At 44.9% G+C, this 27969-nt stretch overlaps 1 protein-coding gene across 2 annotated transcripts in view; it reads right to left on the bottom strand.

Moving 5' to 3' along the window:
* Positions 1-27167, bottom strand: part of CPEB4 (cytoplasmic polyadenylation element binding protein 4) — a 388153-nt gene extending 360986 nt beyond the window's left edge. For both annotated transcript variants that reach the window (XM_086931574.1, XM_086931573.1), the window contains exon 1: positions 24786-27167. In XM_086931574.1, the coding sequence (XP_086787700.1) occupies positions 24786-25910 (1125 nt within the window). In that variant the 5' untranslated portion in view covers positions 25911-27167. The remainder of the gene's footprint in view (positions 1-24785) is intronic.
* Positions 27168-27969: the final 802 nt, after the last annotated feature.

Consider the following 27969-nt stretch of genomic DNA (forward strand, 5'->3'; position numbering starts at 1 on the left):
CTGGCCTCAAACGGTATCTTGGACTGTTTGGCGTCGCCACGGCCCATGGCGCGTCTCGGCGTCCGCGATGTCGCAGCCGTTTGGTCCGCCAGATCAAATCAGTCGACTTGGTAAGGTGCTTCCTTGCAATGTGGCAGAACCGGCTCAAGTCGTGGCCCCCCAGGAGAGAGGGACCAAGCGGGCCCACCACTCAACAATGGGCGAAAGCAGGCTGGGCTTTTGAGGTCACTCCCGTGTCCACGCTATGTCCCTCGCAGCATCAGAACCCAGTGCGAGCAAGTACGTATGTGCAGCAGCCGGGGGGGGGGGGGGGGGGGTTGGGGGGGGGGGGGGGAGCCCCCCGTCGCGGGCCCACTGGCGCCGCTTGCCGTAGTGTTCTGGCGCTCAGGGCGTCTATGCCGCCATTTTATGATGCGGGCCGGGGCTTTCTTTGAGGCTCTGGAGGATCCTTGAGGTGTTCGCAGCTGTGATCGGGGGAGATAAACAATACTCGGCGCCTTGGGCAGCGCTCACTCCCGGCAGCACGCAAACATCTCCGCCGCCGATGTGCAGGACTCACCAGGCTCAGCACACTTCCCGCCGCCGCGCCTGACCACCCGGCTGTGTAGGCCTCAAAGCCTCGGATTTTCCTACGAGGTCTCCTCCGCCGGCCCACCACCACCGGGACCAAGCGCGCTACCGCTCTCAGGCGTGCAGCGACGCTTATTGTGAGGTTTCAGTGGAAAAGAAGGTACTGCCGTGTTTGTCTCGCCACGACGGACCCAGTCGTGTGGTCGTGGAGGATATTGCTCTGGTCAGGATGCACTTATGGATAAGAGAAGTGCTCAGAGCAGCGAGAGCCTCACATAGGTGCGGCCATCTTGGTCTGGCGCCACCTAGCGCCCCCCGGATTTTTGCATAGATTTTGCAGTCTACATTGATGAGTGATATTGGCCTGTAGTTTTTGGGGTGCTGGGTATCCTTGCCTTCTTTGGGTATGACTATGATGTTGGCTTCTGCCATTGTCGGTGTCATGCTGGCTTTGTGGACGCAGTGTGTGAATACTTTTGTCAGCGTGGGTTTGAGTAATGGTAGAAACTGTTTGTAGAATCTGGCAGTGAATCCGTCTGGGCCCGGAGCTTTGTTATCTTTGAAGCTGGCTACTGCTTTTTCTATCTCGTCACCTGTGATGTTTGATTCTAGCATTTCTCGCTGGGCACTGTTCAGTGTTGGGGTTGTGATGCGTTCGAGGAGTTCTTTGCCTCCGTCTCCGCCTAGGGTGGTATCTCTTTTGTAGAGTTGCGCGTAGAAATCTCTAAACGCGTGGAGTATCTCCTTGTTTGTTGTCTGGGATTTGTCTTTGCTGTCTCTGACTGCAGCTATTGAGTGTTGTTTTTGCTTGCCTTTGAGGTAGGACGCTAGCGCCTTCCCTGCTCTGTCGGCAGTGCATAGATTTATGGCTTGTATTTGTTTAGCCAGGTTCCCGCCCTTTTACTGAGAATTCTGTTTAGTTCGTATTTCTTTTTTTGTTAGTGTGGTGAGAGTGTTCCTATCTTCCAGGTTGGCTATGTGTCCTGTTTCCAGATCTTTTATCTCTTGTTCTAGGGCAGATATTTTTTTGTTTCGTTCTCTGTTTAGCCTGCCCTTGATGGTGAGTACTGTGCCTCTGGTCGTGGCTTTAAGGGCGTCCCATAGTGAGTCTCTGTCTATGTCCGGGGTGTCGTTGAATGAGAGGTACTCTTTTATTGCTGTCTCTATTTCTGCCTTGGCTGTTGTGTTTTTAAGCAGGTCATCGTCAAATCTCCACCTGCGTGTTGGCTTTTCATTGTGTTTGCCTGTCAGTGCAAGGCTGATGTGTGAATGATTCGAGATCGCTTGTGGGCCTATTTCTGTCTGGTCTATTAGGTGAGTGTGTGTGTGTCTGAGATCAGTATATAGTCTATTCTGCTGTAGGAGTTGTGTGGTGTTGAGTAGAACGTGTACTCTCGACCATCTGGGTTTTGAAGTCGCCATGGGTCTTTGAGGTTGAGTTTTGTACAGAGGTTCTTCAAGATGTTCCCTTTATGTGCTTTCTGACTCGGTCTCAGTGGGTGTCTTTCAATGGCTGGGTCTAAGACTTGATTCATGTCACCAGCCACCATAAGGAGTTCCCCCAACGGAAGGGTGTCTAGCTGTGCCCCGACCATGTCCCAGAAGGTTCTGTCATCCGTGTTGGGACCGTAGATGTTTGCTACGTGTATGAGCTCTTCCCCTCTTGCTAGACTGGTCACTAGCATCCTGCCCTCCGTGTCTGCCTGTGAGTTTGTTATTACTAGTTTTGATTTCTTGCTCACTATAGGGATGACCCCGTTCTTTTTGTTTTTTGCGGGTGAACCTATGACTTCACTTATCCAGTTGGCCTTGAGGTGGCATATGTCTTCCGCCCCTAGTCTAGTTTCTTGTAGGACATATATGTCGCTTTTGAGTTTCCTTAGATGGTCTAGGATTTTCCTCCTCTTAACTGGGTGGTTCAGACCTTTGACGTTCATGGACACTACCTTGATGTCAGCGGTGATCTGTGTGAGCTGGTTATGTGTCATTCTATATGGTGTTTATCTGGCTGTTTTGCTAGCTGTCTCCGTCTGCTTCTGGGCATCTGTGTTCCCTTATTTTCCCTCCTGTGCTTAGGGTTCCAATGGATAGTTAGGGATAGTAGATAGGAGAATAGAGTTAGAGAAAGAAGAAGAAATGAAAGCAACCCATGAACGTGCGCCCGCACCCCCCCCCCTTCCCATCCCCCCTCCCCGCCCTCCCCCTCCTTACTTGCTGAGTGAGGGTGCAACGAGAAAGTTCCCTTTGCTCCGCAATCGTCCCTGAGGCCTTGTATTCAGTCGTTCGCTTGTCCATGACAGCCTTGGGCCATCCGTCGTTCTTGTTGCTTCTAGGATATTGTCCTGCTCAGATTGTGCCTGCAATTGACTCTTTTGCCTCCTCGTCGTTCCATATCCTGAGGTAGTCTCTGTCATGAGGTAGGTTGTTGTGGAGTGCCATGGTCTCTCCATTGCATAGATCATTGTTCCCTGGTTGAGGGGGATCACTGCTAATGTTGAGGTAGATTTGTAATGAGGTAGTTGTGTTGTGCCTTCTCTTCTTAGAGATTTATTCCAATTTCTCTGCATCATCCGGTGATGCTCTTCTCTTTGCCGCTCCTGGGCTTTTGATCTCCATTTCCTCCGCTGGTGGTCCCTGTAGGTTGAAGTTAGGACTATGGTTGCTTTTGCCTTTAGTGCAGGAGTTTGTGCCGGAGTTGTGTATAGTGTCCGGTATCTGCTGGGTTCTCTAATGTATCTAGTTCTTGTTTTTGATTTTGCCCCTGCCAGCGCTTGCTTTAGCTCGTTCGCCTTCCCGCTTCCTGGGGCTTGTTCGTCCTGGTTTGGTGTGTTCGTGGCGCTAAGCACCCCTTGTTCGTTGTTTTTTGTGTGTTCTTACTCGTCTCGCTATGGCCGGTGTTTGCTGTGCTTCGCCTGTGTTTGGCGCTCGTTGGTTCCAGACCTGTTTTTGTTTGTGTCCTTCGATTCGTTCTCCCACCTGCGTATGTCCGGAAGTCCCTTGCTCCTGCTGTAACAGGCTCTCTGTGGTTGGGGGGGGTTGGCGCTGCTTCTATGGCCTGATTTATGGGCTCCCGTCACCACCGACTCCTATGTGTGCCCCTCTGTTTCCTGCGCTTGTGCCTCCGGTCACTTGCCGGTGTTGTCGCTGTTCGCGTGGCCACCTCGTCAGCTCCTACTGTGCCTCTTCCGCTCAGACAGCTTGTGGTTGTGGTGCCAGCGTGGTTGTAGGGCTTTTCCGTGCTGCCTTACTGGTCACGCTCGCGATCGGCGCCTACCGTTGCGGCCGCCCTGAGCTGCGCAGGCGGGTTGGTATCTCCGCTCGGTTCTGGATCTCAGCAGCTGGTGCAGCTTGTAGCGTTCAGCGTATGTGCCGCTTGCTGCCTTCGGCTGTGCGAGCGTCTCCTCGCATCAGTCTCTCACTTCCTGTTGTTTTGTTATCCCCCGATAACTCTTTTCCGGGAGTGACGATTTGCAAATGGCGGCGCCCAGCGTGAGGGTTTCACTTTCGTTTCAGGCCGCCGGTGCTGGTTTCGTTCGGTTGCAAAATGCCCCCGGTGGTAGGTTTTGCTGCTTTGATTTTTAATCTTTTAATCCTAGTCTCTCTGTTGTCTAAGTGCCGCCCCTTGCTTGCTGCTGCGACGTTTCCCCGTTTCTTCCCTCTGCTGCTTTTGCTCTGGTGGTTGCCTCTCAGTTCCTTCCTGTATTCTGGGGATTTCTGTTATTATGCTGGTAGCTTGGAGAGGTATGCGGTTGGGCTGCGCTTTAGTTTCGCTGTGGGCTCACCTTCTCTCTCTGCCTCTGTTGCGGCTATGCATCCCGCCTCGGGCAGTTGGCGCCATTTTGCCCTCCTTCTTTATCTGTTCCTCGCCCGGAGGGTTCAGAGTCCGTATTTCTGGCTTGGCTCGTTTCTTTCTTTGTTCTTCTGGATTAGTTTGTTGCCTGTTGGTTCCAATATCGGAATCTGGCTTCTGATGTACGCTTATGTCCTGTTTGGCTGGTTAGAATCGCCGTTGCTGGCCTCAGGACTGCGGAGCTGACGGACTCAGACGACCGTCCACATTGCCGTCCAAGCCACGCCCCCCCCCCTTGTGCACCTATTTTGAATTCAAAGAACTGTATTGCCTACGGCTGGCAGTGTTCACTTTTCGCGGTGCTCAATTTTCTTCTCTTACAAGGTGATGGTGTGCTGCGACATGATGCTCATGTGTTATATTTTGGTGTAAAACCCACTTAAAATACATTTACCAAAAAATCAATATTAGAGCATGGAAGGAAGGGATGATGCCTGTATGAAGAGAAAGCTTAGATTGGATGTAGGTTACAGGCTTGATCAAACAAAGTTTTTATGATACTTTCTAAAATCCATTAAAATAAAATGTTTATTGGTTTTTAAGTGAAAAAAACACAAGAGGGACGAAAAACCTGTAGACCCAGATACTGCTCAATCAATGATAGATACTTATACAGGATGCAGGAGGGAGACTATTTTCAACAAATGATCATTAATTCCATGCGTATTCCTGACAAAAGTGTGCCAAGTTAATTATAATGAAAAAGTAATAACATTGGAACAAAGTGAGGAGTGTTTAAGAGGAAGGAGCCTGGTGTTCGGGACATCAGCAAACTGCAGAGAGGCAGGCATCTCAAAAGAGGGTGCGTGATGTACATTTGGGGTTGGGGGGGAGAAGTAGCTCATTCACCACAGGTGTGATCGTGCCAGAGGTGTGTGTTTGGGGGTTTTGGGCTATGTACTGTGGAAGTGACTGTAGTGTTTCCAGTCATGTGTATCGCAACATAATGCAATGTGTGTTAATCAGTTTCAAGGTCACGGCCATCAACTGGGACTAATTATGAATAGGAACGCAATGGTTGCCATATGTTCTTGGGCTGATGGTGGGTGGGTGGCTGGAGGGTTGCATAGGTATCACACATACTGTGAAAAATGAAATACCAGCATTTGTAAAGAACACCGCTACCTCCAGAGAGGTGTCCCGGGGATGGAGGCATTCTGGAAGATTAAGCGAGCTATTGCCCAGAGTCACAAGGTGCTGGGCTAACCTGCCACAGGCGCCGGGGTTCGAACCGTGAGCCCCCGTGTTCCGGAGTCAGCTGCCATAGCCACTGCATGACACCTATTCCCCTGTCACAGTTTACTAGATCATGAATCCATCCCATGACAGTGGGTATAGATGTAGCTTTCCAATGTGAGGACACCTGGCGTTTGGCCAGCAGCAGTGCAATGGCAGTATTGCGTCGGACTCTAGCCGGTAATGGCCGAACAAACCCAAGTAGAGCAATCAGGGGAGTTGGGTCAAGCTCAGTCTTAATCATTTGCGATAGGGTTTTGAACTCTCCTTCCTAGTATGCAAGTATAGGTGTGCCAATCCAGGCTAGGTGGATAAAGTCTGCATGTTCTTCTGCGCATCTAGGGCAACAGTGGGATTTAGTGGAGTCAAATTTAGCCATTAAGTGAGGGTGGTGTATGATCAGTGCAGATATTTGAAATGTACTACTTTATGTCTGTGGTTATTGGAAACCAGCCCGGTATGTTCACAGCAGTAATACCATGTTTTATCCAGTACTGAGGTGCCTAAATATCTTTCCCTCACTACCATTGCTTCCCTGTCAACAACTGAGCTTAGGTTTAAGGCTGTGTGATAGAGCCTGGATATCAAGTGCGCTCTGTCTGGGGTTGTAATGACCAGGGACAGAAGGGGAAAGTCAGGAGGCTCAAAAGGGGTGGTCGGTACCATGGCACGTAGAGCGCTGCGCAGTCTATGTAAGATAAGTCTATCCATTTGTGTGCCATTATGCCCCTCTGTAAGAACCGTGACCAAGAGCAGTCCAGTCTCTGTAAAGGTATTGACTAAGTTATGAAGTTGACAAGTTGATAGGGTTCCCTTGATAAGTGATTTGGTAGTGGGGGGTAGCCACGGATTATCTGCAATGGGAATGTGTGGAGAGTATAAATGGTCGAACTTGAGGTACCAATGTAGTCTGGCTTATGTCCAGCATGTAGTTGAGTGTCTGTATCTCTTTAGTATGTCTTGGTAGTCCTCATGGTAGGAGAGTAGAGAGTGGGTATGGGTGGATTTGCGAGCTTTCTGGATCCAGAAACTGTAGTTATGTGTTGTAATGAAACCAGTGATAGGCAAAGTGCGCCTGCGCCACTAGATAATATAGATATAAATAAGGAACGCCAAATCCTCAGCGCTCAAAAGGAAGGGTGAGGGTATTCCAGCCAATCCTGGGGTGTTTACCGGCCCATAATAATCTAGTAAATATGCTACGTAGATTATCAAGGAATGTGGTAGTTAACACTATAGGAAATTTAAAAAGAAATATGAAAAACGGGGAGTACTGGCATCTTTATCATTGCATCCTACCTGCTATAGATAAGGGAAGTTTAATCCAGCGGTCGATTAGGGTAGATAGTTTATTGATTGCAGGGCCATAATTCAGCCGTATATGTCTTTAGGACTTTGGCGGTGCAGGTAGATGCCTAGGTATTTTTTGGGGAGGTTGGGAGGTCAAAGCACCATTGTAGTGGGAGCCCAAATGAGTAGGGACTGTGACATCTGTTAAGGGGAAAATCTCGGATTATGTTCCAAATAATCGCTACGCCCGATAGTTTTTCAAAGTGAACACTCTTGCGTAAAATAGGAGAGAGATGGATTTAGGGTTCCTGATGAAAAGCATATCATCCACGTATAGCGATGTCAAGACGGACACGTTGGAAAAGGAGGCCCCTCAATAAATGGCACTCTTGAAAGTGTCATACAAGGGGGTCCATGGCTATAATGAATAAAAGAGGTGACAAAGGGCATCCCTGCCGCGTAACCCGAGTAAGTGCAAATTGTTCAGTGATGGTGCCATTTACCTTTAGGCACGCAAATGGAGTCAGGTCCAGTTGGCAGACCAGATCACAGAATCCCCTGCAAATGCCAAGTTTAATTAGTGTGGCCACTAAAAATGACCACTCTAGCGAGTCAAACGCTTTTTCAGCGTCAAGTAGAACTGCTGCTGCGGAACGGTCATGATTAAATTGAATGAGGACAGCAAATATGGCTCTTAGATTTACAGATCTGGAGCAATTGGGGATGAAGCATGATTGTAAAGGGGAGAGAATTGTGTCTATAAGCAGGGACAACCGGATGGCCAAGACTTTGGCTAATATTTTATTGTCGTGGTTTAGTAACGACAATGGCCGGTCCGACGTGCATCTCTCTGGGGGTTTGCCAGGTTATAGTAGAAGGGCTATCATTGCCTCTCGCATTGCATGTGGGAGAATTCACTGTGAGAGAGATTCTGCATATACCTCTAACAAGTGAGGGACTGATCAGTTTTATACGCCTTATAGGCGGAGAGGGACCATCCATTTCCCCGTTCGACGCAGGGAACTCAGTTTGATTTTGTTTGCAAAACTGGGCAGCCTCAGCAACAGACTCGAAGATATGGGTTTTGCCGCAGAACTGTACAAGTAATCTCACCGAGTCTAGCATAGAGTACTTCACATTTGCTTCACGAAGAATTGGATGACGTCTGCAAACATGCGTTGTGCTTCCTGTATGACTACGGTGAAGTCAGGGAAGAAAGTTAGTGCCGTATCTTGGCATTGCAGCAAATTTTGTCTTGGAGAGGCACAGAATCGGGTCTCGATCTTGATAGTTAATGAGTTTGGCTACAATCAGTCTGAGGGTTGCGCCCGGTATCAGCCCCGGGCAGAGAGTTCTGGGGTCTTGTTCGATTGCGAACGTTGTTGATAGGACGTCCCTGCCAAAGAGATTGATAATTAGCTGTTCCACGTAGGTGCTTATTTGGCCTGCGTTAGTGGATTCTGGAATGCCAGCTATTCTTAGGTTGTTCCTTCGAGATCTCACTTCTAAATCTTCAGCCTTCGCAACAGTTTGCTTGAGTTCTTTTTCCAATTTATCAATACGCTTGACGGTGGACCTACTCGCATCCTCAATGTCCAAAATAGGCTGGTCAGTGGCGCTGATGCTCGTCTCCTGTAGGTCGAGATGGTCATGCATGCACTCACTTCTAGCTACAATAGTATCCAGGTGGGCGGCCACAGATCCAGACCCTGCTTTCAATTCCGCCAGTATTGCAGCCGCGCCCTCCAGAGCTGGGGCATCCGATTCAGTTGCATGTGAGTTAGCACCACTCTAGGTCTCATCATCCCCACAACGGGGGGTCTTGGCTGCATTGAAAGAGAGGACATTGATGGGTGTCAGTGTGCTCATGGTATTGAGTGTTCGTAGATGGGGCAGAAGATGATTTATCCAATTAAGTGTTAGGGCCCTTTTTGGATGTTGATCTACAAAGGTGCTCACAGGTTCACCACTATTGAAAAAGGAACACGTGAAGTCCAGCCATTGTTGTAGTAGAACGGGGGGTAGTGTGCACTGGGCGTGTCAGCGCAGCACTGGTCCGCTATTTATGCAGCAGGGACAGCAGCAGGTGTGAGGCGCATCTCAAAGGGATGCATGGTATCGGCTGCTGTGTAGGTAAGGTAAGGCTCCTACCGCATTGCTCCTCAAATGTAGGCTAATGACAGTGCTGCATGGGTAGGGTGTTGCACATCCCGTTTGCTATGTTTGTAGTTGCGTCTTAACCAGGCCCAAAGGCAACCAGCGCTGTATTATTACTGCTCTTTTTCATGGAGTGTTGTAGTTGTCTAGCGATCACATAGCGGGGGAAAGGATGGCAGCATCATGCCGCAGGGGGGCCTCACACTGAAGACAGCGCATCTCAGCGGCACTAGAGTGAATTGCGGTTCCCAGTCGTGACTACAGCCTCGCCCTTAGGCTCATCCGTGACCCCTGTTGTCGAGGGGCCTCAGAGGGCCGCATCAGGCAGCAGCGCCTCTGCTAGTTATGTTGTTTGGAAGGCTTCAGGGCATCCAGGCAGTCCCAAGGGCTCCCCGAGCTCACTCTCACGGCGCCACGACCGTGGAGAGGGTCGTGGAGTGAGGAGGCCACTCGATGACTGAGCATACTCGGGGGCTCCAGGCACGAGTGGCCATCTTGGTCCTCGAACAGGCCACGCCCCATTCTAAAAACCAATGTAAAGGCACAGAGGCAATTGCTAGGCACGATCAATGACAGACTTGGAGATGAAGAGAATTCCCCCTCCATCTCAACAAGCAAGATCAATCACCATAACACAAAAGGTCTGTAAATTCAGAAACCAAATTGCTAAGAAAAGAAAAAGTATACAAGTACCTAAACCAAACACCAACATTTTAGAGGTTTTTGCTCTATTTCGCCAATGAAGTACAACTAAACATATACCAGCAGTGTGTTAGTGTTAAGTGTCAGGTACACCTGACATATTTTCTATAAAACTATTGTTTGAATACCAGCACGCCCTTGGTCTACTTGGATTGCTGCCTATGCGGACACGGTAACCTCGCTTTTTTTCATTATCAAAAAGTAACCTGTAGGAAATTCAGGTAACCCTTATGTTAGTAGTTGTTTTTTCAAGTAAAGTATTAAACAGTTTCCAGAAATGTGTAATAACCCAGGGTCTCCATAACTCAAAAATACAGAAGTTTAAATTGTAAACGGGTGGCAGGATTTATGCACAGGACTGGCCTACTGAACTTGCAAAGTCATTAATAATAACACCAGCCTTCTTACATGATAGCACCTTTAATTTAATACACTGGTAGCTAATCAACATCTGTGAATCGCGATGAAATACTGAAGAATATAATTACTACTCAGCTCATTGAAAGATTATTTATGGAAACTACACTTGCAATAGAACTTAATAAAAGTGCAGGGTAATCATTGCACATAAATCATGCTGTGAACGCAGGGTCATAGAATTGTTCTTTAGTTAGGCCCGGAACCACATGGGTAAAGGACGTCACACATACATACTCAAGTATGCAGCACCTCTTTGAGAAAAGACAATAATCGCAACTTCACTGAAAGACTAGGAAAATACGCCTATCACTTACAAAGAATGCAAAAACAAAACATAGGAAAAAAAACAGAAGGAAAAACTACATACGTGAGGTTTTTGTTCCAATAACTCAAAACGGACGTATGGTGGGTTATTTTAAACATTCATTGGCAAAGCCAAAAAGTCCCACCTTTGAAGCCTACTGCCTTTGCCTATGCCTTTTGGTGATGCTGTCCAGCACAGGCAAGATGTTGTGGAGCATGGGCAAAATAAATGGTAAAAAGGCGAGCAAGTGTGCATGCTCCCACAAACTTATTTGGGCGCCATTTTATTTTTGTTAACTGATCCAGGCTGGAGCATTTTTTTTAAGGCAGAAGGTCCAACAGCGATTTGATGTGTTGTCTGCCCCCACAACCCCCCAAAAAAGATTTTTTTTTACACCTTTTGAATGCTCGTTGGTCAAGAAAATGCAATGACCCGGACAGGAATAGAGAAGATAGCGGGGGCAGTAACGTGGGCAGGAGGGGATAAGAACACAGGGATGGAAGGAGAAGTAACACGGAGCACAAGAGAAGAATTTTGGATGGAGAAGCTCACTGGAGAGTGCTTGCAACATGAGGGGGAACAGCAGTTTGGTAGGCAGATATTTGGAGTGTGGAAAAGCACGACGGAAAGAGCTGGAAAACTCATGCACTTTCATGGAGTGCTTAAGCAAAAATGAAAAAAGTTATTCCCACAAGTGAGCATTGGAAGAATAGAAGCAAGCCAGTCAGAGCGTGTGCGGATGGTAAAGGGGCTATATGCTAGGGAAGAGACCAGATGGACAACCTGTGACAAGGGTAAGCCACCAAATAAGAAGTAAGCAAATTAGAGTGACAATGAGGCCAACCAACGGTAAGCAATGGAGGGATGTAGGCTCCAGCAAGTTCTTGGTAAGCCCATGTTAGGTCTTTTGCAACCAGACAGCTTGCACTGTCTGGTAGGCTAGACCTAAAAGTATAGCGCATGGTAAGGGTATCACCCCCTCAGGTGCTTAAATAAGTCATGCAGAGAGAACAGAGCAAAACCAAGTAAAAATTATGGTAACACAGGAATATCAGTACAGTGGTGGTTTTTTTGTGGTCTGAAGGACCTTACCATACAAAACATAAAAAGAAGTACCATCAAAATTCATGTTGCTTGCAGCAGACAGAAAGCTTTATTCAGAAGCTCATCTTGATGATATAGAGTTTTGAAATGGTGATTTAAGCCCTGTTTTTCTATGGAGCTATAAAATCTATTGCATGCGTTACTAGGTAACATATAGACGAAGGGTTTGTCAATGTCGGGAGAATAAATACTGCCTGAGATGCTAGCTTAGTTTGGCAGCAGAATAGAAATAGAGCAAAAAATCTACACTAATTTGGCATAAAGGACTAGTGTAGGGCCACGAACAGAAAGGACAAGTGAGGGCAGGGACAAGGGAAAGACCCAAGAAATACTGAGGGTGGGCAGATTATAGCACAAATACTCGGCAATATAGTGAATGGGTTGGGGAAGGCACACATAGCAAATAGATATAATCTGTCATGGCAAGTGTTAGGAAGTAAAGATTATTTAGGAAGGAACAGTAGTTCATTGCCTCCCCACCCCCCAAAAGAAAATCTAACTAAGCACATAAATTGAGACGCTGCAGTGTGCAAGCAAATGCATAACCTACACACTGAATTTATCCAGCAGATGTCCTAGGATGACTGCAGTGAAGCAGCAAATTAAAAAAGAAAAACACTAATGCCATGTCTGGAGATCAACGAAAATAAATATTGTGCTGTATTCATGATTATCAATCACAAGGCACACCTGCCTACAGCACTACAAATAAGATCTACAAAAGAACCATTAGTAGAGCGATGGTTTGAAAGTATATTAAGCAAAACGTTCAGGGCACAATACTGGGTCAAGTAATTCTTAAATGTTACAAATATGCGAGACTGGAGTGCAGGTTGACTTCACTAAGATACACTGAACCATCATTGCCCAACTGTGCGGCAATCTTTAGCTATCGTCACTGCAGCAGAGCATGACGTGGGAAGTTATTTTTACTTCAGGGATAAGAAGAGATATTTGCAAGGGAGGGGAGGTGCAACTTTAAATCTCTAGGATACTAACATCAAAGAAAAAAGTATGATGTTCAACGTTCTACCTTTTTCAGATACATCAATTTGTTTTTTGTGCTGTACTGGTGGAGCTATCGTTCACCCAAAAAAATTCAAATGAGGCTTCGCTGTTGAAACCAGTAAGAAAGGCAAAGTCGAAACAAAATGGAACAGTTTTTCAGAGGATCATCATTCAGATTTTTTTGCATGTTATCTATCCGATCAAATGAAATATGGCAGAAAGGCAGCCATCGCGTTCCCTTCATTAAACTCGCTTAGGAATATGCATTACAAAACTCACGGGTTCTGGTGTCAGCTATCGTCCCTTAGGCTTTCCCAATGCTAGTTTTGTTTAGAAATATTTTGTGTATGGCTTTATAATGAAATTTAAAAAAATAGCCACACCCCTAGTTGGACGCACAAGGGCAGCCATCTTTACGTTTGTTGTTTCTATCGATTTTCATTTTTCCAAAGCCATAACTATAAATTACAATTCTAAGTAGCCAGGGTGGTCATTCTCAAAATTAATAGTGTCACAATCACGTCTTCCATTTCTCTTTAAAGGGTACTGCTCATCACATGTTCTCAGCATTTCCAGAATTATCAGGTCTGCATCTCTTGTACTGGGTTTGCTAAAATACCATCTTTTGAAGGAGAATGGTTAAAAAGAGAAATATTATAGTTTCGTGGATATGGTAATTGTAATGAATATGAGAGCATTCAAGGAAGCAGGGAAGAAGAGAAAGGCAAAAAAAGAATATGGAAGAAAGAAGAAAAAATAGACTGGAAGGTGGCTGGTGTGATTACTTGAAAGCGGAGTCCTTCCTTATGTCTTGAGGCAGCCATCTTTAAATAGTTGTATAATAATGTTTTGCAAATACAATTCATAAGTAGCTTTCCATGTACAAGGGCGTCCTTCTTTGACTGTTTGTTAGTTTTGCAAAACACATTCAAGTGTGCCTGCCTATGCATGTGTTTGATCATGCATAGGAAGCAGTTTTAGAAGTTATTTAAAAAATAAAGAATCACGTACACTGGCATCTCTAGAGAGGCTCACTGGTTAGAGGCGGCAGACCCGAGAGCAGAGGACGGCCCGGGACCAGGGTTCGAATCCCGGCGCGGCAGGTTTCTGGACCAGGGTCAGCGGACTCGATAATTCTCTCGCCTCGGTGCCCACTCTGATCAGCGATCACACTCGGCAACTCTGGGCATTAGCTTGCCTCATCTTCACTAACGGCCCCACCAGACTGCCGGGGATGCCTGGTCTCACCCTGGAGATACCCATTAAGGGACCATCTCTCAGGGAAGCCAGGAAGGGTTTCGCAGCGGTCGAAGCGCCTTGGGACCCTCCGGGTAAGTAGTGCGCTATATAAATGCCTATACATACATACATACATGGCGACCGTGGATCAAGCACTATTTGACCAGTCTCTTTTTGGGCCCCACCACTGCAGCAGTTGAATGAGACAGAAGGCAGCACACAAAAACAAGCAGAACCCGCACCTTCCCATACATTAATTTTCTCAGAAAACCTTTACATGTGATGCAGTGGTGTTTGCTTAAAATATTTTACATCTGACTTTGTCAGTCCCCACTGCGTAGTTATCCTTAGGTCTGCATTTCCATAACCAAAATATTTTTAGTTTGCTTATAACTTTGGCACAATTTGACAAATCAGTAAACTTTCGTAAAAGTGTCTTGTACTTCAGCACCTTCCTGGAAAGTGCTAGGGTGACCTGTCAAGCAGAAGCTGAGACATGGGGGTGAGGGGGTGTCTCCAAAACTAGTTTTTACTATTCCTTTTTCCGTATGAAATATTGCAAAAACTGATGAATGGAATTATACTAAATTTTGCAGAAAGCTAGATCTTGGTCCGGAAAGCGTGCTTTTTATGATTTGGTGCAAATCCTTCTAGTAGATTTGGAAAAATTAAAGTTAAAAAAAGAGAAATAAAGGGGAGAGGGGAAGAGGGAGGAGAGGAAGAGAGGGAGAGAAAAAAAAAAAAAAAAACAAGAAGAAGTGCCGTGGACTGATCTTAATATAAGATCTGACTGTCTTCCACCACCTCAAGAAAGATGTGTGGCAGTAGCCGACTCAGTACCCACCCTAGACAGGGGGCATGGAGGAAAGACCCTGTCCCCTAGGCCTAGTGTTGGTATCACAGAGGGAACACCTCATCCCATCCCTCAAGGCCTAAAACACTAACTTCTATCTCCTTTTAATCGTGCCTCAGAGTCATGGTTCTGAATTTTTTTTTTTTTTATTGTGGCCATCCATCTTTCCACCTTTTAATTAAAAAAAAGGCTCCTGGGGTGGATCAAGGGCGGCGGGGGAGGGGGGGCTTGGGGAGTTGTGTTTTTTCGGGGCGATAGCATGTGGCACATCTCCCCATGCCTCAGATATGCATTGGCGTCCCCACACCCTAGAGCCCTATCCAATATAAAACGGGATGTGGACATGTAGCCCAGCCTCCTTGAGTCACTTTTGGGACCCGGGCCTCCATACCCCCAGGGCCCATAATTTAAAACATAGGAAGGGGGATGCGCGGCCCCCTTTCTAAGCCTCAATAAGGCCCTGGTGCACCCAGGACGTAATTTACAAAATGGGAAGGAGGAGGCACAGCCCCCCTCAGAGAGCAAAGGTATGGCCCCGGGATGTCCACACCCTTGAGCTGGCTCATGGACACTGCCCCAGGACCCAAAGTCCCAGGACACTGTATTTTCCCTCTGCAAGAGTATGGTCAGGAAAGTGTCATGTGTTTCACGTGGCAGGAGCAGAAAGCTGCTCCCACTGGGTGGCAGCACAAAACTGTTTCCATGCCTGAGTTCTTGGGTTTGGAAATGCAATTTTGCACCCGCCTGGTGGGAAGGAGAAGCAAACTAATGGTGAGGGAGCAACTTCAGCGTGGAGGAAAAGTAAACTTGTAAGAGAGCAACGTGAGAAGGCAGGGAAAAGCTCACAAACAGAAAGCAATACATGGAGTGCAGAGGAGGAAGAGAAGCACATTAGGGAGACAGGAGAAACATTTTTCTCTTGCAGAGTGCTTGAACAAAAGAAAATAGTAGTGCCTGGAAGAAGAACAATTAAATTACAAAAGTAAAACATCCATGCTCCAGGGAAGGGACAAACTCAAGTGGAAGGAAAGCCCACACAAGCTAGCAAATATGGAGTAAGCAAAGGAGTGACAATAAAACTAACCAATGGTACGCAATGAGTAAGCTCTAAACCCGCAGTAAACCAATAATATGTGCATCAGACAGTGTATGTGCTCTCTAGTAGGCAATACCTAAAAAGGAAGAATGAAGTAAACCTAAAACTATGAAGAAAGGACTAGGTGTATAAATAGAAGTATGCATCCCACACACTGCGCCTATAATAATTATTGATAAACTCATTGCCTGTTTCACATGAATGGACAATAATAGCCTAGGAAGGTGGGCCTGAGATAAACTTTAACAAACACACTGGTCGCTAGTAACAATACTTTAGATGCAAAGAAACAAATGGCGAATAAAATGTATTGAAAGGAGTTTATAAAAAACAATTTCAAGACCCATAGCGGCACAATGACTATTTGTGCATAATAAATGTGCTTGGTGCTCTCTTTAGAGATGATACACTCAAGTGATACATTGTGATCAACAAGTGAATCAACAAACACCAGAACAGCCGGTCCTTTACAGTAATTTCTCAACAATCATATTAGGTCTGTGTTTTTAAAGTCGAAAGTGTCTCAACCCCAGTAAAAACTGCAGGGTCATCATCAGGACTTAGGGGGATACAACATGTACAAGAGAGATTATAAAAGGTTGCTTTTCCCAAAGAAGCTTAGAGCTGTTTTCACTAGCTTGTCACCATAATCAACTCAGCCCTACTGTACAGGCATCAACACTCCCGTGTGTATGCAACATTGGTGCCTCATTCTGTCTGCCGACGTCCTTTCAACGCTTGCATTGCACCAAGTAATAAACACTGCTGAAGGCATATACCAATCAGACAAGAGAGTTAGCAAGGGAGACTATACTGCCACCCCAAAAAAAAACTGGAGTACAGAAGGCACTACTGAGGACCAATGTTCCCCAAAGCAGACCACAGGTATGCTGGCTTGGTGCCTTTATGTCTGCTGATGGCCATTTTAATGCACTGCTCTACATAAACATTGCTGCAAATATGTACCACAGCAGACTGCGGGAATACAAAGGAAGACAATACTGCCATCCTAAAAAATGGAAGTATGAGTACAGGGCACACCAACCTAAAGTAAAAGAAGCAAGAGTACGGGGTCACATCTGTAACAAAACAAAAAAAAGTCAGACCACAGCACCTAAAAGACAACATCCCAGTCATGGCTTGCCCAAAGGGGGGAAAACCCAAAACATGGCACTGTTGCACAACAACACAGGATCAGCAAGCAGCAGGTATAAAGGGAAAGGAGGGAGACAGCGGGAGAAGTAGGAAAAAACACTGCACATTTACTGCAGGACATACCCCCGTGCACAGAAAGCGTCAGTATGTCCAAAGGTAATCTATACAAAAAAAAAACTAAAAGCAAGCACTAAGTCATAAATTACAAACATTTACAAAATTACAGCTGGCAAAATAATATACAAGTTTTAATAGGGCCCAACAAGGATTATCACATAGCAAATCTTCTACTCCAAGGTTTTGTCGCCGGTGGTACCTAATCATCAAAATCCCTGCATATCGTGTGGACATGTTCGGTCCTTGATAGGTTCTGGAGGGAGTACATAGATGCCTGGCGGAGGTGGTTGGGTAGACCATACCAACGACACGGCAGCTAACGCCATTACACATTACGGAGGACATTGGGGGTAACCTATATAAGAACAAAATTTATTGTACTAGGCTTGGACCATGGCTAAACGGGACATAGCTCGCACCTGGAAAGCACAAAGCCCACCCTTAATGGGGGTATGGAAGCGTGGATTTGATTTCTGCATGGGGATGGAGGAGCCAGTATATAAAACTTGGGCTGCCGTCAAAAACACACATGCATTTGGCAACGTTAGGCGGATTTTAGAGGAATTGTTTTGATGCAGACATCACAGCCCACACCATTAGACATAGAGGTTCTGCCCCACAACTTAAGTGGGTGCGAATGTAATAGGCGAAAATTCAAGTGCTCAATCGACTCGTGAAACCACTGCGGTTTTCTCACAGTGCATGTGAGTCACGTGACCACAAAAGCGGGTCACGTGACCACACAAGCACGCGCATCTCCCTAATCCGCAAACAGCATTCATTCAAAAACACAGAAAACCCCGCCCCCATCCGGCTTCCCTCCACGCATCTGCCTGCCACACTTCTCCTCCCCTCGCTTGCATTCCCGCCCCCCACCAGGCTCTCCCGCCCCCATCCGGCTTCCCTTGTTTAACTTTTGGTTGTAAAAGGTGCTTTCACGTGAATGGCGGCCCGCCCCTTTGTTCAGACGAGCTGTGACTAAGGAAAGGTGCACATTGAAGTGAAAACGCTGCACGGGGCGCTTTTGCAAACAACCATTAGTAATGCGGTAGGTCTCGCATTTTCGAGAGTTAAGTAAATGCGAGCCTATTGCATTGCAAATGCTTGTCTTTGTCGTGCAGCCCGAATGCAGATATATTTGGGAGCTGAAGCCACTACTCGAGCTTTAATCACCGAGACAGAGAGCGCCGGCCCAGCCCCTGCAGCCTCTTGAAGCCCTCTGTTACTCGACAACGCTGTTGGCACTTTCACGTTTACTTAGTCTCTTAGTCTTCCCCCTTCACACTTATCAAATCATGCCTTAACATTCATTTGATAAAAGCAATGCAGCGTGAAAAAGTAACTTTGTTCATTTTTAATGATTAAAGGTGCCTTAGCCACTTCTAAGGATAGCTTGTTTTCCTCCTTGGAAACGCAGCAGAAACGTGAACATTGATTACATAAACAGACCATGTCCATATTAATTTCGCAGCACCCCGGGGCCCCATCCTCTCTCACCACCACCGACGCCCTCTCCTCCTGCCCTCTGTGCCCGACAGTTTATGATGGCGGTGATTAGAGAACGTGCTGTTACAATTTCTATTTTAACTTCTGTCCTGGGAGCCTCTGACACACGAGTGCTTCACAGAACAGACAAGTGATGCGCAAGTTTACTAAGCTATTTCATGGAGAAATATTTGTCCTGGTGAAAGCTTGCTTTTTTTCGGCTTTAGAGAGCAGCAGGAACGTGAGGGTTGATTACAGACGCAAATCATATGCACAGACTATTTCAGTGAGGTATTTTCAGTATCGTTACCTTATGTTGTGTTTACTCTGGTTTCCTGCCATCATACACAAGAACACCCGGTGTCAAAGGTTTTTTTTTAGTAAGAGAAAGTTTTTCAAAATGGAAAAAACGTAGCATTTTTTTACATTGCACATTTAAGCTTTTTTAACTTTGTCAAGTTACACAGCAACTACAGTGCACTTTATTTTTAATCACCTTTTGCAAATTTAAATAATCAGGTTAGAAAGTAGCATGGACTGCAATAATAAAATAATATAAACAAGCAATGAGAAAACGAGTCTAATAGGGGCAGAAAGGCACAACAAGCACTGGCGTTGCCAATAGGTTTCGCATTTGGAAAGTTGGAGCTATTGGTTTTGTAAATTACATTTTATATTTATATATTGTTATTGACAATGCCAATAACGAAATATAAATATAAAATGTCATTTACAAAACCAATAGCTCCAACTTTCCAAATGCGAAACCTATTGGCAACGCCAGTGCTTGTGTCTATGGCTACCTAGTGGTTGACGGGATTCGATAATTGGGGCGCCATTCTGGGACCTGGACATTTTTAGAGGACAATGCTCCTATCCTCCTTATCGCAGCTGGTTATTTTTGTTATATGCTCTTTTGTTTCTCTTTCTTCTCCTCCTTCCTTTTCTTTTTGTTTCACTTAAGCTGTTCAATCTAAAAAACGTACAACATTGCCTATGCATGGCAATATTGCATCTCAGTCTATGTATGTACAAAATAGCTATGATGTTGGCATGGGAAGGTGGGGGGAACCAACCAATAAAGTTTGTTCTTAAAAAAAAATCCCTGCATACTAAGGATAAACTGCGAGATTCTTTGTAACGAAATAAGGGTCTACAACCCCTACTTAACACTGTAAAAGCAATCCACCCGTAAAGGCTTATTGTCTTTAGCAAACGCTTTTCAAACTAAATAAGTAAAATATAATGACTGTCATAACTTTAAATAATAAACAACTAAGGCTGCTAACCCTGAACATTGGTTTTTCACTGTAACCAAAGTGTGCGTCTTTACAGGTCCTTGTTGCAATTCAATGATAAACGGCTCTAGACCAGTAAAAGTTCGCTTGGCGTAAGCCTAAATGCATAGACAAAAATATTACATAATAAGCAACAAATACAATAAATGTTGGATACTAGGATTGCTTCCAGTATATGGTTTGCAGAGGGTAAATTATTTCTGGAAATTTTTGTTACTCAGGCGAAAATAAATGGTTCAGCATGTGAATTTTTTCCAGCTATGCACTCGTGGATTTTTGCAGAGGATTACAGTTTACAACCGGTGCTGAATCGTGCTTTCTGCAACAGCAGAGACATTTTTTCTGGTATAAATGAAAAGCATATACTCCGCTTTTTTATATTTGCTAACGCAAACCACTTCAATCTGTGCACCAGCTGACGGGAAGAGATGCAGCAACCCTGCATGATTTACTCGACCTTGAAATGCTGCCCTGCTTAAGTGGAAGTAGCTGGAAAGCATCCTTTTAAATATTCTCCATTCCCAAAAGCATTAAGCTATGAAGGGAAAATATGAGTCCACAAACCATCATCTCTTTGTTTTGTTTCATTCTTACGGTTTCTTCCTCCAAAAATATTCACATATTAAATATTTTGCATTCCTGAAATAGATCCGATGAGGTTTCTTATACACGCAGTATGTGAATACTTTAACAAAGCAGGATGGATTTCATGCATAGGAAAAAACAGTAGTAAGCTTGCATGCATGCTTAGGAAAGTGACAATGACCCTTCTGGATTCGGTTGCACAATCTGCAAAGTTGTGATGTAAACTCCAAATACCTTGCAGCCTAATCCATCCTTGGACTAAGGTCCAGTAACTCATGTAAAGGACCATTCCCCAACTGTCTGTTAAAATCTTGAGGTTACCCACCTGCCCTCAACCTGCTTGCTATCTGCCAATTCAAGTAGGGGCAGTCCAGGTAGGATATCTCACCAAGTATAAGACCAGTGCATCATGAACTTTGTCCTCATTCACTTCAGGCTTTCGCATAAAACACTCTATGGTTACATTTGACTTCAGCCTTTAACAGACCGTTCTATGGTTTCGTTTGAACACCCAGCTTTTCAACTCTGCCTCTGACCTTAACCTGTCCTTGTGACCTCCGCATCAAGACATCTCAATTTTCTAAATCCTACTTTCCAAACTGCAAGTGGTCTCAAGCCATCCCTACTTTCACATGGATTGCATTTCTACTCGGCATGATGAGAACATTTCTCAATGTGGATTTAGTCTTTTTTTCAATCCCTGGAAGAGCACATGATGGGTTCTGAACCTTTAAAGACCTGTCAAGCTTTCCACAATAACCACAGGTAACTGCAACCATACAAAATAGTCTACAAGAAGGGCAATAGTGCAGGCATAATGAACAGCAATGATGCTCGCTGTATGTAGGGCATCAGAGCATGATGTACCAGGTACACTTGTACTCAGTGGAACACAACAATCTGCCCAAGACCTGCAGTTGACTTGCCAGACTGTCTGACCATTCTGGAGCAATGGACAGCACTTCTCAGAAGCCTTTGATATATTTTGGTTTGGAAGGCTCCCAAGAATTTGACAACGCAAGATTTCAGATGTGCCTGCAAAGCACCTTTAGAAGCCTGAAGTCCCACATCCTTGAGTACACTGCCACATGGTTGCTTAGTCTCAATGGCACCCAACGTTAATAGAAAAATCACATTAAGAAATCATAATTTTAGTAAAGACAATATTGTTGGTCAGAGCAAGTCCGGTTCAGAGCCCAAGAACTCTTAGAACGCTATATTATGCATCCTTGTTGACATCTGATTAGTTTGAGGCGTTTTGTTTAATCTCCATTTAATTTTATTGAGCACTTTCTGCATTGGAAGCAATACAAGTGTTGCTGCTATAGACAAGTACAAGTTCAGTCCCTTCTTGGACGTCTGAACCACTTGACATCATCACTCCTCAAACACCATTTTCGGGATGTGTATGACCTATAGTCTCTCCCCTATAAAGCGTTCTCAAGACACTGAGTTTGCACACTAAAGTAATAACTTCTGTACTGTATTTCGTTACACCGTTTTACAGATTGGATTCTCAATGCTCGCCATAGTAAAGTCCAATACAATAAAGAGGAATATGATTTAATACTGAGTTTAACAGGTTATCATGCTGCTGCACTTATCAAGCTCTTCCTGGGGTCAATAACCATACAGCATTTATTAGCACAACAATGCCACTTCCAGACTCCGAACCCACTTTTGAGACCAAAGAGGTGTGCGTGAATCATTTTCCTTGACAATCTTTCAATATTCCATCAAAGCTCGCAATGACAGGCCATGTTTTTCTACATGCTAAACTAAAATATAATTTTTAAAAAAAGAAGAGAAGGAGTTGAGGAATTAGGCAAAATCCAGACAAAAGAAAACCTTACAAATTTCAAAGTGGCAATTTAATTTTGGGGCAGCCTCGGCATCCAAGAGGAGAGTGGTGCACATCAGAGGATCATTCCCCACATCATACAAAAAACAAGGGGAAGAGAGTCCCAATACACGACACAATATTTGGCACGACTAGTAACATTCTACCCAACCCAGTCAAGGTTTAGAAACTAAAACAACTGCCCTCCAGTAGGGCTGCTGCATAAATATGGAGGCCTATTGTGTCAGCAATGACATTCAAATCAACCTTCCGCAACCCCCAGCTATGCAGTGACAAGCTGGAATAGCCTCTCCGTGTATCTATTTCTATATCGCAAATGATCGCAATTGAAGGGCTGAAATAAGGGAATTCAAGCGTTCAATTTCATCTGCCGCATCGTACTATGAAACACTGTTGACACGCACTGCTTCACCCTAGTCTTTGTCCGGCGTTTCAACTCTTCTCCCTCCCCCATCTACCTCTCATCACAGAAAAACAGAAAGAAAAAAATCCCACTCACAATATGTTAACAGATCAAGACTTCATAGAGGTCAGCATTAAAAAATTGCTTTCGACAGAGATTGTTTAGGCTTTATAAATGTATTGAATGTCTACTGCGGCTACAATTAGGCCTTGGAGGGCACTTGATTTATTCGCCGCCTTCGTACAATGGATATCTGTCAACCCGACGTGAAAGGGGCCGAGAGAAATCAAGCTGTAGGAGTGTTCTATGAAAAGCTCCTTTCAAGGACGCATTTGTCAAATTCTGCACATCAACTTAAAAATACCAAGAAATACAAAGAACATAAAGAGAATTATTCAACGTTTTAGTGTAAATGTACACGAGCTCCATGACTGGTTGTTCAGAAATCTTAGCTTTTTACAAACACGTATGCACAAATCCTCCAACTGCAGGCCTCACAAACGAACGAAGGGCTATAAACTCTAACAGAACATTATACAGTCATGTGCCGTTTGAGTGTGTTCGTTTTATTTTAGATTTGATGTGATGGTACTATGTAATGTGTTCGTCAGCTAAACAGTTAACAAAAGAAAAAAATTATGTAATCTTCAATAGACAATTAAACTGTCACAATATAATGAGTCAGGTTGCAGCATCCTATGATTCTGCACGCCAGATGGGCACTTCCACAGTCAGCAAAGCAATTCCGGCACTTCAATAGATGTCCATGCTTATCAGACACAACCCAATGTGGTAGAGGGCTAACAGTGGCCATTCGTCGTTTCTTGCACGATTTTAGTAGGCACCGTTACAGTGAGAAGCTGGATTATAGAGTGCACGGCTATGATATACAAGCACTAGTGGTTTCATAACATGCAACGTAAGGCAAGTAGAATGGAATGCATTAATCTCTCCGTCCTCCACAAGCAGCGCCGCATTCCACCGATTCTGCATAAGTCACAATATCTTAATAGGCAGTACTGCAGCGATGGGACTGAAAGAATGGTCTCCTCCTAGATACAATTTATCTCACAAGAACACCCTGCACAAATCGCACTGCAGCACAGATGCCGGTTACCAGCTGCTCTTATCAGCAAATTCAGCCTAGGCCTACAACCAGCCAAAGGAAAGCTGAATAATTTAGTGAGAAGGGCATAATTAGCCAGTGCTGCAAAATCCCAAGGCCAGCCGAGAACATATACACTGACGAATGGAAGCGAAAATATACCAGTAGCAAAACATGGGTGTGGAGAAAGGCTTCAAAAGGAATCGTGGTACACTCATGCTTACCAGATATGGATAGCAATAGCTGATCTTCGAGACACTAAAAACGTAATGAACACCACTTCGGACAGCAAATAAAAAACAAAGATTTGTCAAGGACACACTCTAAAGGAAAGCCACCATCTTGTGATGAGAAATCCTACCATCTTGGTGCACAAATAATTCTTGAACACATTTCCAGTCCTCTCAATACTGGGGGTTGTTTGGTTGGGGCTGCTTTTTTTTAAGAAAGATCTGAAGTGCCTTCAATCTGCTGGTAATTAGACAATCTTCGTTCAAACTATGTGCTGAAACGTATTCTCATTGACTGCCTAACAAGGGCCTGGGCCTGCTTGCAAGCCATGTCTGTATGCGGCAGGGCATCTACTAACATGAGCAGGGTCTATATTTAGTAACAACACACCATTCAGCAAGAAAAAAAATTAGAGCACCAGATTGAAAACAATGCAGCAGAACGTGAGGTATTATTCAGAGAGCAAATCACATTACTGGAAAGATATGAACGTTAATTTTGTCTGCATTTGCCGCATTCGTACTCAACCACGTTCAATCACAGGTTTCTCAAGAGCTAGAACGATGAATTATGTGATCTGTTGGTCAGTGCTAGTGTTTCTCTACTGGTGGTGGAATCGATCCCTGGAATCTCCCTGAATAAACAAACCCACAAGAAGCATCTGTAAAAAACATGAATGAAAAACTGGCAGGAATAAAAACTGTTAAGACGCTCACCTGAAAAGGGAAAATGTTGTCAACTCTATTGGAGCTGTCATCAATCCAGGACTTGGGTGCAAATGCAGAGCTAGGGCGAGCATATTTCTGCAACTGGATATGATTACTTGGAAAATTCTTCTTTAAGGGTGAGATGGAGTTCATCTGTGTTATTCCTCCATTAAGTCCTCTGCGGTGGTCACGGCCTTGGGATCCCCCCCAACCTCCATACCCACCACCACTGGGGCTCCAAGACGACGATGGGGTGGGTGAGGGGCTTTGGTAGCTGCTCCATGGAGAAGGTGGCTTGTTGAGATTATTGGGCAGGTGAGGAAGTTGATTGAAAGCAGCATTTCGGTGGGTAAAGGGAGGTGGGTGAGGGCTAGCGGGGGACCGCCTTTGCTGCTGATGCTGATTGTGGTGATGCTGGAAATGTGGATGATGGGGATGATGCTGCGAGAGGGGTCCAATCTGAGGGGAGAAGTTTCCACCAAAGCCAGGACTGACATGATGCGGAAAATTCTGAAATAGGAGGGCACCATTATTAGCAGACGCAGGGGGGACTCCTCCTTGGTGAAAGAAGCTTGTGTCTTCATTGATTATCGTTGAAGAAGTAGGAGGAAGTGCTGCTGACCAATTACTGAACCCAGCCAGGGAAGAGGCTGTGGATGTCAAAGGCTGGTTGGAATTGCCAAGCCCAGTCGCATCTTGATAATCAAATCCTGTCAACACTGGAGACTCGATTCTGATCTTTTCCTTGCCACTGCCACTCTCAGAAGAGGAATCGCCTTGGCTGTCATCATTTTTGCTCTTCTCGGACTCTGGCAGCATCCCAGGTTCCTGGTTTTGGCTGGGGGAGAGCTGCTTGTCTAGAGACTCTTGTTGTTCCTGCTGCAGCGATTTGGATTTGTCAGATCCAAGGATATCATCCTGGATATTGTGGGTGGATGGAGCTGGGAAGAGCCAGGCTGAGCCTGCATTGCTGCTGTTGGCAGCTGTGCCATTATTATTTAGGAAAGCAGCAGGGCCGGGGGATGCATTCTGGTGATGATGGGGAGGCTGTAGATGTGGATGAAATCGGACTGGAAACGCTGATTTGTTACCAGTGTTGTTCTGCACTAGCACTCCAAACCCGTAATCCCCCATTTATTATGTATTTAAAATCTGAAATGATGTCCCGTGCAAAACAGCCACACAGGTGCTCCAGTGTCCTTTAGCACACGGGTGCTTCCAAAAAGCCTATAGTATGAATACAAACCCAGACATGTGTGAGTATGAACCCTTTCCAATCCCAAAAATCTTTACTCCTGCAAACAAATATATGTGCCGATTACTAAACTTAAACGTTTACATGTACCAATGCCTTCCCTCCATTAAAGGGAAGCACACAAAAATGTGAATAGAATTACAAACTTCTTTGGTTAGCAAAACAAAAATGTGACGTGTTTTATGTGAATTAAGCAAAGGAAAATCTAATTATAGTGTTTAACGAGAAACCACACCGTTACTGTTGTGCATCACCTACCTTACTATTAAATATATGTATTTATATATATATATATATATATGGGCGGCGTCACCCACTGACTGGCAAATCTTGTGAAAAATACGGTGACGTTTCCTTTCTCCCCGAAGAGGGTTGGGAAGACAGAAACCCAAGAAATAAACGTAGACGAATAAGCAGTCTCTGAATTCTGACGCTGTCAGAAAGCAGATGGTAAAATCCTTCGTACTTCTAATAACACCACCTTTTAAATAAATATTTAGTTTAAGAAACCCACTGCCGTGTTTCAGTACAAACCACAACTGGCAATTTTCAAGAATACCTCAACCGATTTTAATTATGCTTTTATCTAAAAAAGGATCTGAAATTTATGTTCAGCCTTGTCTGATACTTCCACATAAAAAATACAATCTCCAGCAGCAGCACTTCCTCTTCTTAAGCTCCCGTCTCTCCTACTTTGCCACAAATGTCCCCACTCACGATTAACTATAAAAAATAACGTACATCTGTGTTATAGATATTTATATGTATTTAAAGGCTTTTAAATATGGATATTAGGTTTTCTTCATTTAAAAAATAGAAAAAATATATAAAATAGCGTTCCCCCGTGTGAAACAAATGAGGGTGAAAAAATATTAATGGCTGAAAAAATGAGGGTAAAAAAAATGATGCTATAAATATGCTGATTTCGGACTCCGGGTGTTATATCTTCGCTCCTGCGGTTATTTTCGTCGGTGTTATCGGTTCCCGGCCCTCCCTCCCCCCGCGGGTGCTTTCCTGTTCTCTGTTGTTCGAGCTGTCGGCGGTCCCGGTGCGGGCTCCAGGCTGCTCGGGTCGCTGCTCTGCCACCGCAGCAGCCACCTCCCTCCGTCCTTCTCCTCAGCACCCAGCCCGGCCGAATGACAACCAGCTGGAGGCTGGCGCGAGGCACTTCCGGTTCGTCTTCGCCCTCCCAGTAACGTCATTGGTCCTCCTCTCTCCGACAGACCACATTCTCAGAGACTTCCATTTTAGGGTCAGTCAAACGAAAGGGGAGAAGTGTAGTGTGGTATCTCTCCGAAGAGACTCCAAAACAATAAAAATAATAAAGTGGCACTTTGCTTCACTTTAGAATCGCCGTTAATGTTCGCATTGTTAAGTTTTGGCATACCCTAGCTCCCTCATCCCAACCCTTCACATTCCATTGTTCTGGGCCAATAACTAAGACTTCGGATAAAGGGACGGAGTGCAAAATGAATAGATGACAGCAAAAAGAGACGAACGAAATCTTCTCAATGTTTTCATTTAATGGGGAGTGCATAGGTCATAATGTTAAATGCCGGATGTGCAGTTTCAAGATAAAAAAGCATAAGCTTGCGCATCCAAACCGTCAGCTATAACTACAGCAAACTTGATTATATGGTAGAGTGCTTACTTTTTGGCTTGGGACCGTTTTGGGGCGCAACATTTAGGCAGGCGTCAGAAAGAAACACACGTCCAAAATGGCCATCTCCTTTGCAGTCAATCACCATAGTGATTCTTTAGTTTCCATAACAGGAACCGTAATGGATTCGCATTGCTTTAGTTTTAACAGCTAACTACAGGAGAACGTTGGTTTCCACGTCTTTCCTTTACATGGTTGATATGGCGATAGGTATAGGAAAATAAGATAGAACGCGCTTAACAATGTTGGATGTATCCCAAAGAACGATCCGTTTCAAA

Source organism: Lissotriton vulgaris, chromosome 7 (genome assembly GCF_964263255.1).
Source record: "Lissotriton vulgaris chromosome 7, aLisVul1.2, whole genome shotgun sequence".
NCBI lineage: Eukaryota > Metazoa > Chordata > Amphibia > Caudata > Salamandridae > Lissotriton > Lissotriton vulgaris.